The 12,511-nt window shown below is 35.0% G+C and overlaps 3 protein-coding genes across 3 annotated transcripts in view; 2 read left to right on the top strand and 1 right to left on the bottom strand.

Annotated features, from left to right (window-relative positions):
• Positions 1-2,751: 2,751 nt before the first annotated feature.
• On the top strand, positions 2,752-6,262 carry LOAG_03103 (BTB/POZ domain-containing protein). The gene is made up of 8 exons (XM_003138642.2): positions 2,752-3,003; positions 3,545-3,651; positions 3,853-4,004; positions 4,226-4,418; positions 4,675-4,838; positions 4,917-5,032; positions 5,100-5,271; positions 5,596-6,262. Exons 1-8 carry the CDS (start codon positions 2,759-2,761, stop codon positions 5,761-5,763), a joined length of 1,317 nt encoding a protein of 438 aa, XP_003138690.1. The 5' UTR covers positions 2,752-2,758; the 3' UTR covers positions 5,764-6,262.
• Positions 6,263-7,878: 1,616 nt separating this feature from the next.
• LOAG_03106 (PAN domain-containing protein) lies at positions 7,879-10,639 on the top strand (the record flags this gene model as incomplete). Its single annotated transcript, XM_020446213.1, has 10 exons — positions 7,879-7,982; positions 8,245-8,353; positions 8,469-8,538; positions 8,633-8,793; positions 9,036-9,079; positions 9,223-9,326; positions 9,425-9,612; positions 9,899-10,059; positions 10,150-10,309; positions 10,484-10,639. 10 exons carry the CDS (start codon positions 7,879-7,881, stop codon positions 10,637-10,639), a joined length of 1,257 nt encoding a protein of 418 aa, XP_020303416.1.
• Positions 10,640-11,009: 370 nt separating this feature from the next.
• Positions 11,010-12,511, bottom strand: part of LOAG_17018 (collagen alpha-1(III) chain) — a 3,199-nt gene continuing 1,697 nt past the window's right edge. Inside the window, exons 4-6 of the mRNA XM_020449677.1 lie at positions 11,758-12,054; positions 11,425-11,678; positions 11,010-11,250 (exon numbers count right to left, since the gene is read on the bottom strand). Coding sequence (XP_020306766.1) covers positions 11,053-11,250; positions 11,425-11,678; positions 11,758-12,054 — 749 coding nt within the window. The 3' untranslated portion in view covers positions 11,010-11,052. The remainder of the gene's footprint in view (positions 11,251-11,424; positions 11,679-11,757; positions 12,055-12,511) is intronic.

Consider the following 12,511-nt stretch of genomic DNA (forward strand, 5'->3'; position numbering starts at 1 on the left):
CTGCCCGCAGTTCAAAATTTGCATCTAAATTAAAAAAGAAAGGATTACTTATAAAGTTTGCAAATCAAGCAGCAACAAGTTAGAAATCTTAACTTTTTGCCAAATTATACCTTAAATTTTTAAGAGTGGAATAAAACTAATAAAGATTAGATTTGAATCAGAGAGATAGAAAAAAAGGGAAGAGAGAGAGGCGTATCCATTTCAAGTGTTTAAGCGACATATAAAGTTAACTATAAGTCGGTGATTAAATACCACTAATCCAAATTACCCTTTGACATCAGTCGTCGGTTGTTCTTTAACGTTACCTTTCACCTGAATTTCCGGGTGCCATTCATGGTAATGTCGGTATTTACAGCGTTGCTGGTTAAATTACTGAAGGAACAAACCTTAGTGATTAGATTCCAGGAAACCTTTCCGTTCTCACCGCTCTTCCCCAATCTTCATTTCCCATCGTCCGCTGTTTTTGCTTGCCACGCCGCTCTCTTCGTGCCTCAGCTGTTGTATTTCCAGGCTCGGCCATTCCAACGATTAGATGTAGGAAGTGCTGCTTTAGGTCGGGGTTTATTAATTCCTGGGAATATTTCAGAAATACCACATGTGTACATCTGTGTGACAGACAGCCCTATCAAATCAGTAAAATATCAAAGATATATTAGTGGTGTCACTCCACCAAATTTCACCTTTCTTTGTACTTTCGTCGTGATTGAAGGAAAACTTTCGAAATTGGAAGTATTGTTCTCGCATTCCATTTGAACATATCAGAACTTATCCTTTTGTCTTTCGTCGACCGATCAGGCCGAAACAACTACTTTTCCTTAACTTCCCTTCAGAGTTGATGAAGATTGAGATTTAAAACTACTTTGGGAAAAGAGAGAGTAAAAAAATGACTTTAATCGACGCTTCCAAATCAAAGTCGTTAAAAAAAAGTTTTTAAATTTGTCTAGTTGTTTAATTTTGCCAAAATGACTTCAGTTTCGTTAGACGAACATACGATATAGGAAAGAGAAGTACCCGGAGACATTTCAAGAAAAATGAGAGCACTGCCTAAATTGCAAATTTTTATAAATTCAAGTAAAATCTGACATCTGTTGTTTTTTCTTGCTCTTTTTCATTCCTGATACATGCTGTTCTTGTTCTGTCAGCATTATTTCTTCAGCTCTTTTTCAGCTCTGCTCGTTTCTAAAGATTTATACACACATCCAGTTTAAAGGATCAAAATCTGTGGTCATCTTCTGTAACTTCTCTAATTCCACTGAAATTTGTTGATATTTCAATAAGGTACAATGTAAGCCAGGATTATGAAAAAAAAATACTGAACCAGTATGGACGGGTCTAATCTTTGCCATAATTGTTTTTGAAATATCGTGTTTTTTCCACTGAGGTTGGTTTTTTATTGTGCTTTTCAGGAATTTGATATTCGAACAAGTAAGCGCTTTTTCACTTGGTGCAATAACCCTTTCCTTTTTCAAGTTTATAGCTGTTTCATTCTTCTTAGCATTTCTCTTAAATTTCAACATTCATTTCATTGTAAAGGTAGCTTTGACTTTTCAAATCAGTTTTTTTTCCCATATATTTGATGATGCATCGCATAAGTTAATGGGCAAGCTATTGTAAGAGGATAACGACTTTGAAATGATCCATCACATTGATTGCTTAATTGACATCTTTGTGATATCGATTTTTATATGTTTGTCAGCTTGTTATTCTTTTGGAACTTCAAAGATTTTTCTAAGACAACATTGGGATCTTTCTCGGTTTGCATCATGTGCAATTTTCTTAATTTTCCAATTGGATTGACTGTTAAATTTCTGCGAGCACATTTTCAAGCGTTACTTTAGTTCCTTCTTTTACTTTTGAGGTTTTTTCCGCAGTCAACCTCCACAATACTTTTTGTGTACAGCGATATTATTTCGGATGGTATTCGGTTAGCAAAGTGCAAATGAAGTCTTGATTTTAGGAAACAGTGACTATATATATCTTTAACTACAAAGTTTTCTGAACTTATCATTCAGTCTTTTTTGGCAACAAAACTGAAGTCAAACTTTAGGATATATTCTAGACTACTGAGATAACTGCAAATGAATAATTATGACTTGTATGTTACTAGTCTGTAGGAGATGAAATTTTTCCAAAAAACAATTTATTTAGGAGTTTCGGAGGAGTGGCAGTTGACAGGTATCCGGAAAGCACTTACTTATTCTTGAATGGGGTTTCTTAAAACTTTTTTCTTGGCTGACTATCGTTTAGCAAGAACTTTGCAAACTTAAATACATTGAATTTGTCGTCGTATTCCTGCAGATGATTACTATATTTGTAATTATTAGCAGATCCTCTGTTTTTTATTCGCAAATCTGATATTGCTATGACTTTTCTGGAAGTATTTCCACCGTAAGGTTTTTGACCAGAAGCGGGATTTATGCCCTATTTGATGGAAAGCCCAAAGAAATTATTTTTGTTATCTCCGATGTTATCATGTTTGTTATAATGAGATTGAATCTGAATAAATTTCTTTTTAAATGAATTTGTGAATCGTTTTACCTAAATTATTGTTGGTGTTATTACAGCAAAGAGATGGGAAAGATGAGGACTATTTAGGTGAACAGATAAAATATCAATATCACTGAAGCAGTTCTTTTCACATATTTTTGTTAGCTCACTTGTAGTGCAGAGGAAAAAACAAAATGTCATATGAAACCTATATAAATGCAGGCGCATAATATTTGAATAATTGCGATGTTTCTAAAAAATATTGTTGCAGATGTTGGCAGAGTACAGCAGAGAATTATCGCAACAACGTGCCGGTGCTGCGGAAAATTCCCAGCTAAGTTCGGGAACTTCTGGATCAGGTAGTAATAGTGGCTTATGTCGACATCTGGATGGTGCTGTCTACATATCAGCTTGTGCTACAAAAATGGATACCATCGTTTTCATGCATAAATGGAGCGTTGCACAATTTTCGGCGCAGCAGGAATTGTCATCACCGGGTGATTTCATTGAGTCAAAGTTAGTATTAATTAAGAGTATTGCAATGTAATCAAAGCTGTGTCACAAGACTTTGTATAGGTAAATAACTACTGTTGTTGCAACACTAATTTCTGCATTTCTATGCAACTTTCACTCGATATCGTTTAGAAGAATTCTTGTCCCAGTGCGTTCGATGCGCATATGTAAGTTAAATTTTTAAATTTGTTTGAAAATTGCAAAAATTACCATAGAATTATTGGCAAAACTATTGACTTATGAAGTTTCACATCATCATACTTTACGTTTATGCGCACTGATATGTTGATTGATAATTAAATTGATAGTTGATGAAGTTGATAGATTGTTCGTTAGCCCATTTCTATTTCTATTCCAATTTCTATTTTTATTGATACCCTTTTAACCTATTCCAATTTTTCTTTGATTTTCTGTTTTTAGTCAACATGTTTTTTGAAAACTTTTTGGAATGTATACGTTCAATTCAGAACTGAGCGTGTCAAAATGAGCAAAACTTCAAGTTTTTGGCAACAAACATAATGCATTCAGTAAACGAATTCTTCAGCATGTTTGGTTCTATCGACAATGATTATCGATTCCGACTGAAACTGTTTCCTTGCGGTAAAGATGAAGAATGTCGAGGATATCTTTCCTTATTTCTTCAAATTTTCAGTAAGTATATAAATCGTATTGGTAATTTAGGTTAAGTGTTAGGGGTACTCAGGCAGGTAAATTAATCGCAAGTTATATTTTCAAGGAATTTCTAAAAAAAATTTACTCATTTTCGGGTAGTAATGATCAACGCTGAAATTTTCGATTACACTGCTGTTGTGTTTAAGGTAATTTTCAAAAATATTAACGACTATACTTCAGAATGCCCATCTGCAAAACTGCGTTTTCGAGTGAATTTCTACATTGAAGCTGCGGATGGTCCACGAGGGTGTGCCTTAAACAAAAATGTTGTCACTATCAACCGTGGTGGGATTGTTACTGCGTCAAAATTCTTTTCCACTGAGACTTTAAAGGTTTCCTTATGAAGCTTGGCAAAGCATAACTTAATTACTTTTCATTATAACGTTTAGATAATTTCTTGACAGTCATACGTTTAAGTCGATGTCACTTGGATTAGAAACCTAGTTGTAATGGGTAACTAGCAAAATGCAAAGTGGTCTTTGGTTGTTCCGATGATTTTTCATTATTCTTATTTTGAATTTTGATAAAAGCTCTCTACTTTGCATTTTTACAGAGCCGTGTCACTAAGTTTTTGCCGGATGATGTTTTAACTGTTGGTGTGGAGTTAACTGTATACGGAGACTATAGCTGTACTGATATTGAACCTGATCTTGATGTGTTTTGTGGAAATAGTAATTCTTCGACACCTGGAATTGCTTTGGGCATTGGTGATGAAGTTAGGACACGCCCTGAGCCACATTTTATGGGTAGGTTATTTTAATTCATCTTATCCTTATCGAGCAAAATTTTCCATTTTAATGTTGGATTGCTACTGCCTGACTCACTCAGACAATTCTTTCCAAACCAAAATTACTTGAAGGCTTTTCACTTTATGCTATTATTACCACCTTGCGACCCTCGGAATTTGCAAATTTTCTTATAATTTATGATTAGTGGATCAGTAAATCTTGGTGCTTAAAAAACCTTCAATTGTCATAAGTTTTCGTTGTTCGATGATTTTAGGACGCGATTTGGGGCAGTTACTGGATAGTGGCGATTTTTCAGATTTTACGCTTCACGTAGGTCGACGTTCCTTTAAATGTCACAAAGCAATCCTTTCAGCACGATCACCTTTCTTCCAGGCAATGTTCAGGGACCAGAGTAATCAAGAAAGTTTAAGTGGAGAGGTTAGTTTATTTTGCTTTGGTCACATTAATCATTTCCTTAGCAACATTTTTGCTTGTTTAAAGGAATGAATTATTTAGGTAAATTTGGAAGATGTAACCCCAGAAACGATGGCATGTGTCCTGGAATATATTTACAAGGATAATTGTTCGGAATCATCAAAACGAACGTTAGAAATCTTGGCCGCTGCAGACCGGTAACTTTTTTCCTTCACTTTTATCATAGTTTTATGATACAATAAATCAAATAGTTTTTTTTTTAAGATTTTGCTTGGACCGTTTGAAGAGTTTGTGCCAGGAAGCCCTGATAAGAGACCTGTCACCTAACAATTTTTGTGAACGTCTTCGAGCTGCTGACATGTATAATGCGTCCGTCTTGAAGTGGAAAATTCTGAATTTATTGCAGAAACATCGCAACTATATTGTCGATAATGAGGTACATCGCATTTTCATTGTGTTTTCTTGTTTTTGAAGAAAGGAGGAGGAAATTCGTATCACTCTGGACCACATAGTTGGGCTTCAGATAATTTAACAACTTTTAACAGGTTCCCGTAAGCTTGCTTCCTGCTGTTTATTTATCCAATTCCTATTTTTAAGAATGCTGTTAACTGCTCATATGTATTCTCTGTTTATTTTACAATTTTCTATTACAGATCACATATATATTCTCCGTTTATTTTACAATTTTCTATTACAAATCACTTCGAGACATAAAATTGTGTTGCGTACTTCGTTTATGTTTACAAGACATTTTCTGTAGGACTGGGTCACACTGGAAAATGAGTGTCCATATTTGGCAGCAACGGTTGCAAGACACATGTTATCCACTGATAGTGTTGGCAATATATTATCAAGTTCTATTGCCAATATGAGTAACTCAAATCACTATAACGAAGCAATGTCAGTTAAAAGACCACGACTTGGCTAATTTCATTTTCTTGCTAAATATTGTCCTAAGTTTCATTTGGAACGAGTTTTGAATTTTGTCTAATTATTATATGCTAGAAATAAGTCACGTTAAAATAAAGTTTTTCTTGCCAGTATTTATTATTATATATTTACAAATGGTACAATACGACTGTACTTGCGTTTAGGACAATATGATCTGTAATGGATTGGAATGAGAAGCTAACCTTGTTTTTACTTTTCGTTTTTTTCTGTATTATTTACCAATGAATTTTCACTGTTTTCTTTGTTGGGTTTTCTATTTCTTTGTTTTTATGGAAGTATTTTGGTAGAAACGGGCGAACGAATGGAAATAAGATTAAGACAGTGAAGATAGTGATACAGTTGATTTTTTCTGCAAAGCTGAGAAGACATGTTGGTTTTCAGGCAAGTTTAAATTAATGTAAAAATTCTTCGAGTACTTACATGCTTTTATGTGTGAATTCTCAGCTTTTCGATGTCTCGATGATTTCTTGTCGATTTTTTATTGATGTTTAAATTTCGTTGTACATTTATATATATTTTAAGCATCTTTGTGATTGTTGTATGTGTTCATTTGCTGGTCAGCCGATCAGGTTTTCTGTTTTGCCCAAATTATGAATATGATACGATATTGTGGTATAGTGGCATTGTTCAGTTTGAGAAACATAGCTACATTTGGCACTTTTTTTTTCTTTGAAATAACTTGATTACTTGAGTAAGAAATTCTAAAACTTTTATTTTACTCCATTCATTTTGAAATTGATATTTTAGTACTCAACAGAAATTTATGTTCGATCCTAGGTATTGCGCCTCCTTTCTAAAGATCCAGTTGCATTTTGTTCCCTTGTGGACATCTCTCTACAAAATATCTCGGAAATTTTGTAATTAAAAATGAAATACTGTAACGTACTCATTATTTGGGGTCTGAAAATGGATATTTTTTTTGCATAATTTTTTTTTTCAGCATTTCATTTGCTCTACACGTCTTTTGCATTTTGAATCCTTCCAGATTATGCGAGAAAATATGTTATACGGGTCTTAAGAGAGATGGGCGAATGTATTGTACACAAAATAAATCGTTGTTTGTCTTTTGTTTCTTTTTATAACTGTAAGTAATCCATGTGTATTTTGAAACGTTATTGGTAAAAACCTTGTCCCGTTTTACAGAGAATTTGGCGACAAATCATATAAAAATGACACAAATTGCATATCACAAAAAATGAATGAAGTGGACAATGTATGCTGTAAAAGATTTCACCTGGAATTTATAGTAAGCATGTGGTGTGAATGAGATAGTATAGTCAATGTACAGTCAAAAAGATTGACAGTTCAGTGTAAAGAAAGATGAAGTGGACAGGGAGTTATTTAAAAGTTTTGTCCATATTGCGTGTTACCTTACTTTATGGTGATTTACTATTGTCTACCTTAATTTCTTTATCTCTCTAGTGAGGGTGACTACCCTTACCGTTTACCACCAATAATTATCGTTCTGATTCGTACACTTGATATTTTGCCTTATATATTTCTTTTTGTAGTACTAAGGATCTGTGATCTGTGGAGCAATACAGTCCAAAGTGTGGTTGCTGGGCTTGTTTTTTGGATTTGATCGAATATATCAAGCACCACAAAGTTCCCCGAAGAATTTTGATATGGCACTGTAAGAATAACATATGTGGACAAAAAAAGTGATCCACCTATCTCTTCCACCTAAATCACTATTTTCACTAACGCTTTCGAAGATAATATATGATGCAATGACGATGCCGCGAATCTGTAATTCAGGTCAATTGTCAATGTTCTCGCTATTGTCATTCATTGATCGAACCTGATGCATGCCATGACAGCCTCTGAAATTCAACATACTTAAATAAATCAGAGATAAAAAGAAATGTTTTCTCCGCCTTTTTAATATCCTTTGGCCGAAAAGTCTTTCATGCAGTTTCACATCCGGGCGGATTGATGGACTGTCTGATTAATTTTTCAAATGAAATTCGTTTCATTTGAAAATTCTTCCTTACTGCCAAGAATTTTCTCCTTTAAATGATTGCTTCTGAATATCTGCTTGCATTTGGGAGTGTTGGATTTCTACAATAATATCTCACTTTCGCATATTTAGATGAGGACATGGCTATGCTTCTGCTTCCTTGCGCTCATATCGGTAAGAAAATGCCTAGGTGTGAAACTTGAATACGAAGGTACACATTCCATGGATCAGAATAAGTACGGGTCTCATTTGAAATTTTAAGCTTTAAACTTCATTTATTCATTAACGCACATCTTCATTTTTATATTTCTTATACCATCGTTTATAGGGGAAAGATGGAGTTAATAAAAAACGCTTAATTATGGAAGGGATATAAGAATTTAATTTAATGAAAAATTAAATAGTCGTAAAATTAGGTGATGTTCATAAACTTAAAGATTTTCAAATTTCAAAAAGTTTAAAGTTCCATTCTCTTAAAAAAAAAAGTGAAACATGCAGTACGGGAAAAAGGCGTAAGACAGAATTTGAAATCAGTACGGGAATTATATCAAAGGAAGCTGAAGAAGCCAAACAGACAGATCAAGGATACTCAAGTCAGGATAAAGGAGTAAGTTTAAGTTGAAGTAAAAGACACAAACTTGTTTAATAATAATCTCCAATAATAAATGATCAAAAGACCAAAGTGTGAATCGAAACTGTATAATGTTATAACAAAGTTCCAGCTCTCCACTACTGACAGCGTTGTATCGGTCAGTCAACAACGTAACCTGGTCATTGGTGCACCGGATCTGAGTACGTAACTATTCGAAACTTCAACTGTTAAAAATGTTTCATTTTTATTTCAATTTTGTGTGTCATATATGTGAATGCCTGATAATCCTTCCAGGTGATGTATGCTTTCGAGTCTACAACGAATTTATCGTTGTTAATGCGCAACCATACGAACGGCGATCCAACATGCAACTGGAAAAATGCAAGCAACGATGCATGCAATCACAAAGTGGCATCTACAGTTGTCGCTCATTGGTGTATGATGTTGCCAACAAGGTATCTTTTCAAATTTTCAGAGAAAATTCTTTTTGAAATTTTGAAGAGTCTGCATCCGGTACTTGGATATTTAGGATCATAAGTTCGAAGCATAAATAACCTTTTCCAATATTGATTACACCATCGTGGGTTGAGAGAATTGCGAAATGCAATATTTCTCTCAGTTGAACTGGAAACAACAATCCAGAAGAAATCTGTATGTTGCAAGGAATTTGAAGTTTCTGAATTCAATTTGCTTTCAGATTTGCGATTTTTTTGCTCATCAAGGTGATCAACCACCGGCAAGGTAAGTTTTCCTCTAGATATTCTTTGCGATGGAATAATTTGTAGATTTTGGCCTAAGCTAGAGTAAATTTTAAATTAATACATACCTTAATATTTCTCAGGTCTTAAAAATAAACTTTATACAGCAGTTGCTTTTTTTTGTAGGATGCTCAAATACTACGAACATTCATATTTGGAACCAACTTTCGCTCATGGATGTGATTTGGAATATGCAAAGAAATCGAAGAAAACAACATTTGATTCTACAGGCTTGTCCTTATTCATAGATAATCTTCACAAGGACTTTACAGTGGTCAATTAACTGGAAGTGATTTTATCATCGTTAATTTTAAATTCAAATTTCTAGACAGAAAGCTAAGCAATACGTTGCTGTTAAATGTTTTAACAAAGGAAGATACGAATCAGGAAACCTGTGAAGAAGGAAAGGCTGTTAAGTACCTGCATACTCAAGGATTTAAGTTTGACAGTGCCAATCGGATAGATCTGAAGGCTTATGATTTAAATGCATGCATGGATGCATGCACCAACAATATCGTTCGTTCATTTCAACTTTCAATTTCACTATATAAGAATAAAAAGAATTCCTTCAATTAAACGAGTGTGTTAAGCGAAGCTCAAACTGTTATGTAAAAAATGGAAGTAAACTTCTTGGTAAAATCAACCATCAAATTACTTAGATTCAAAAATATTCAAGGAATTCGCGAAAAAAGTTTTGCTTAGGCAAAAAAAATCATAAGTATTAATGTTTCTATCACAAAAGTTCATTCTGAGAAGGACCATTGCATTTTTTCGTCACCACGAATTAAACTGAAATTTGTAGGACGATAAAGGACGTATTTTCGGATGTCGTTCTTTCGATTATAACGAGGATGGTTGTAGTTTGTTTGGCGAAACGGTGTTGCCAAGAGATACTAGACAACTCAAGCAGAATTCTTATGCTAACTATTACGAGAAAATTTGTGTAGAGGATGATTTAATGAGGTGATAATTCTCATTAGTTTCGTCTTATTACATTGTCTTTTTGATACGCCCAAGAATTCTGACTACTTTTTAAATTCATATATGTTTCAGCAGTGAATGTCAAAGCATAAATAGATTCCCACAAATGATACTGGTTGGATTTGCAGAAACAGTAGTTACAGCACGATCATTTGTGGGATGCTTCGAGAACTGCTTGAAATCACGACAATTATTTGCAATGAATTGTACCAGTGCCGTATATTTTTATAAGGTAAAGCGTGACTATTTCTCAAGCGAACTTGAAAACATTGGTACTATGAGTTGCTCACGTCTACACTGTTCACTTATGTTTGTTACCTGTCCATTAACAGTGTAAGTATATTATGATATAAGTTAAATGAAGTAAAGCGGGATTCTCAGATGAGATTTATTAAACTATTTTCAGGAACTGGAGCAGAACTGTATCCTAAATAGTGAGAATAGACAAACGCAGAAGAATCTTTTTATGGAAGAAAACACCGATATTGTAGATTATTTCGAGATAAGTTGTCCGCTAAGAAAACAGAAGAAAAAGATCGATGACTCGCTGTTCAGAAGTTGATAATAAATTACTGAGTTTCCGGATGTCCGTCTACTTTTTTCGCATTAAAATAAGGAATTCTTCTTTGCGCTGAGGGTAAAACAAACTTTGACTGTAATTCGTTAAAAAAAAAGGAACGAGCTATTCTGAAGTCCATTGAGACATACTGCATCGTTGCAAAAAGACGGATATATCGATCGACCTGTTTATTTTCTTGAGTTTAATGAACGCACTGTTGCCGCTTTTCTGATATTTGTGGGGAATATTCTCCGCCCTCAATCGATTAAACGATCTTGAAACTTATATTCGGCATATCATTAGAATAATTCATGAAGTGAGCTTTCATGAATGTATGAAGAAGATGATTAAAGAATACAATCTTTTTCAGAATATAGCATACAATACTCAATGAATACGATATCACTACATCAATTTCAAAGTAGCGTACGTCGTGATTTATATCCTTTACTGCTATCTTCGGGATTTTCGAAATCGGTTTTTCCGAACCGTCCACTTTCTTCATCACTCTTAGACTGTACATCTTCTGCTTTGCTTTCGCTATCATCATTTCTTCCGGAACCAAGACGTACCCGATGAGCAGCAGTATGTTCACGTGCCGGACATGGACAGTACTAAAATCTCAAATCTCATAGACTACAAAATTTAATTCATGGAAAAATATAATCGCATAAGCTGAATTGCAATAGATTCAGTGATTGAAAGAAATTCAAAATTAAAATTAAATAAATTTTAATGGAACCAATGGAATTTATCTCGATTTTCGCTTTAAAATCCATTAAACTAACCTCAGCATCTTTGCCAGGGTTCCCAGGTGGACCTTCTGGACCTTCTTCACCGTCACTTCCCTGTGGCCCCTGGAAGCCCGGTTGTCCTGAAGGCCCTTCGGGACCTGGTTCTCCTGGTGGCGCATCTTTACCCTTGTCTCCAGGTGGTCCTTCAGGGCCCTGGTCACCAGGTGGGCCACGATTGCCTTTTCGTCCAACAACTTTTTCGGCATCAGCACCTTTTTCTCCTGGCTCTCCAGACTTACCATCCGCTCCTATAAAACCAAACGAATATTATTTTGGAAATCAACATATCAAAAATTTACAAAAATTTGAAATATGAAGAAAAACTACCTGGTGGTCCTGGTGGACCAATATCACCTGGTGGCCCTGGATTTCCATCACGCCCCGGAAAACCTGGTGCACCTTTCGGTCCACGTTGGCCACGAATGCCCGGTCGACCAGGAGGTCCTGGAGGACCGGGTGGACCTTCCGGACAATTGAAACATCCAGATGGACCTTCTTGCTGAATATCTCCTGCATCAACACCATCCATACCATCTTTACCAGGGATTCCATTTTCGCCATCAACACCTTTTTCACCTTTCGGCCCCGGCGGACCCGGTAGACAAGTATTTTCCAAACTGCACACTGAAATTTCCGGGTCTTTAAATCAGTACAGTGAAATCCCTCAAAATTAATTCTAAGAAAGATAACGACTTTATCAAATCTTCCGATTTCGTCAACCAAGGGTTTACATTTAACTAGTTTGAAGATGTGTATTTCATAATCTATTTTGAAACAAGGAATTTCAAGATTCAAGAATTTCGAAACTGTTGAATGGTTTAAGGAAGTCTGGTGAAGAAAAATTTAAATATAAAGTGGATAGATTCTAAAATTAAAAAGTGAACTAAAAAATGAGGATATAGAAACATACCACACCATCCATTTTTTGGAAAACCTGGAGGTATGAAAGAACCGCTAATTGGACGAAACTGTTGGCCTGGTTGACTGCCGGAGCTACCATAGCGTGTTGGTGAGACAAAAGTTCCGATACCAGGTGGTTTCCTATGAGTGTTATCGCCAACATCCGCCACTGGTTCACTGC

The sequence above is a fragment of the Loa loa genome (genome assembly GCF_000183805.2).
Source record: "Loa loa unplaced genomic scaffold supercont3.34, whole genome shotgun sequence".
NCBI lineage: Eukaryota > Metazoa > Nematoda > Chromadorea > Rhabditida > Onchocercidae > Loa > Loa loa.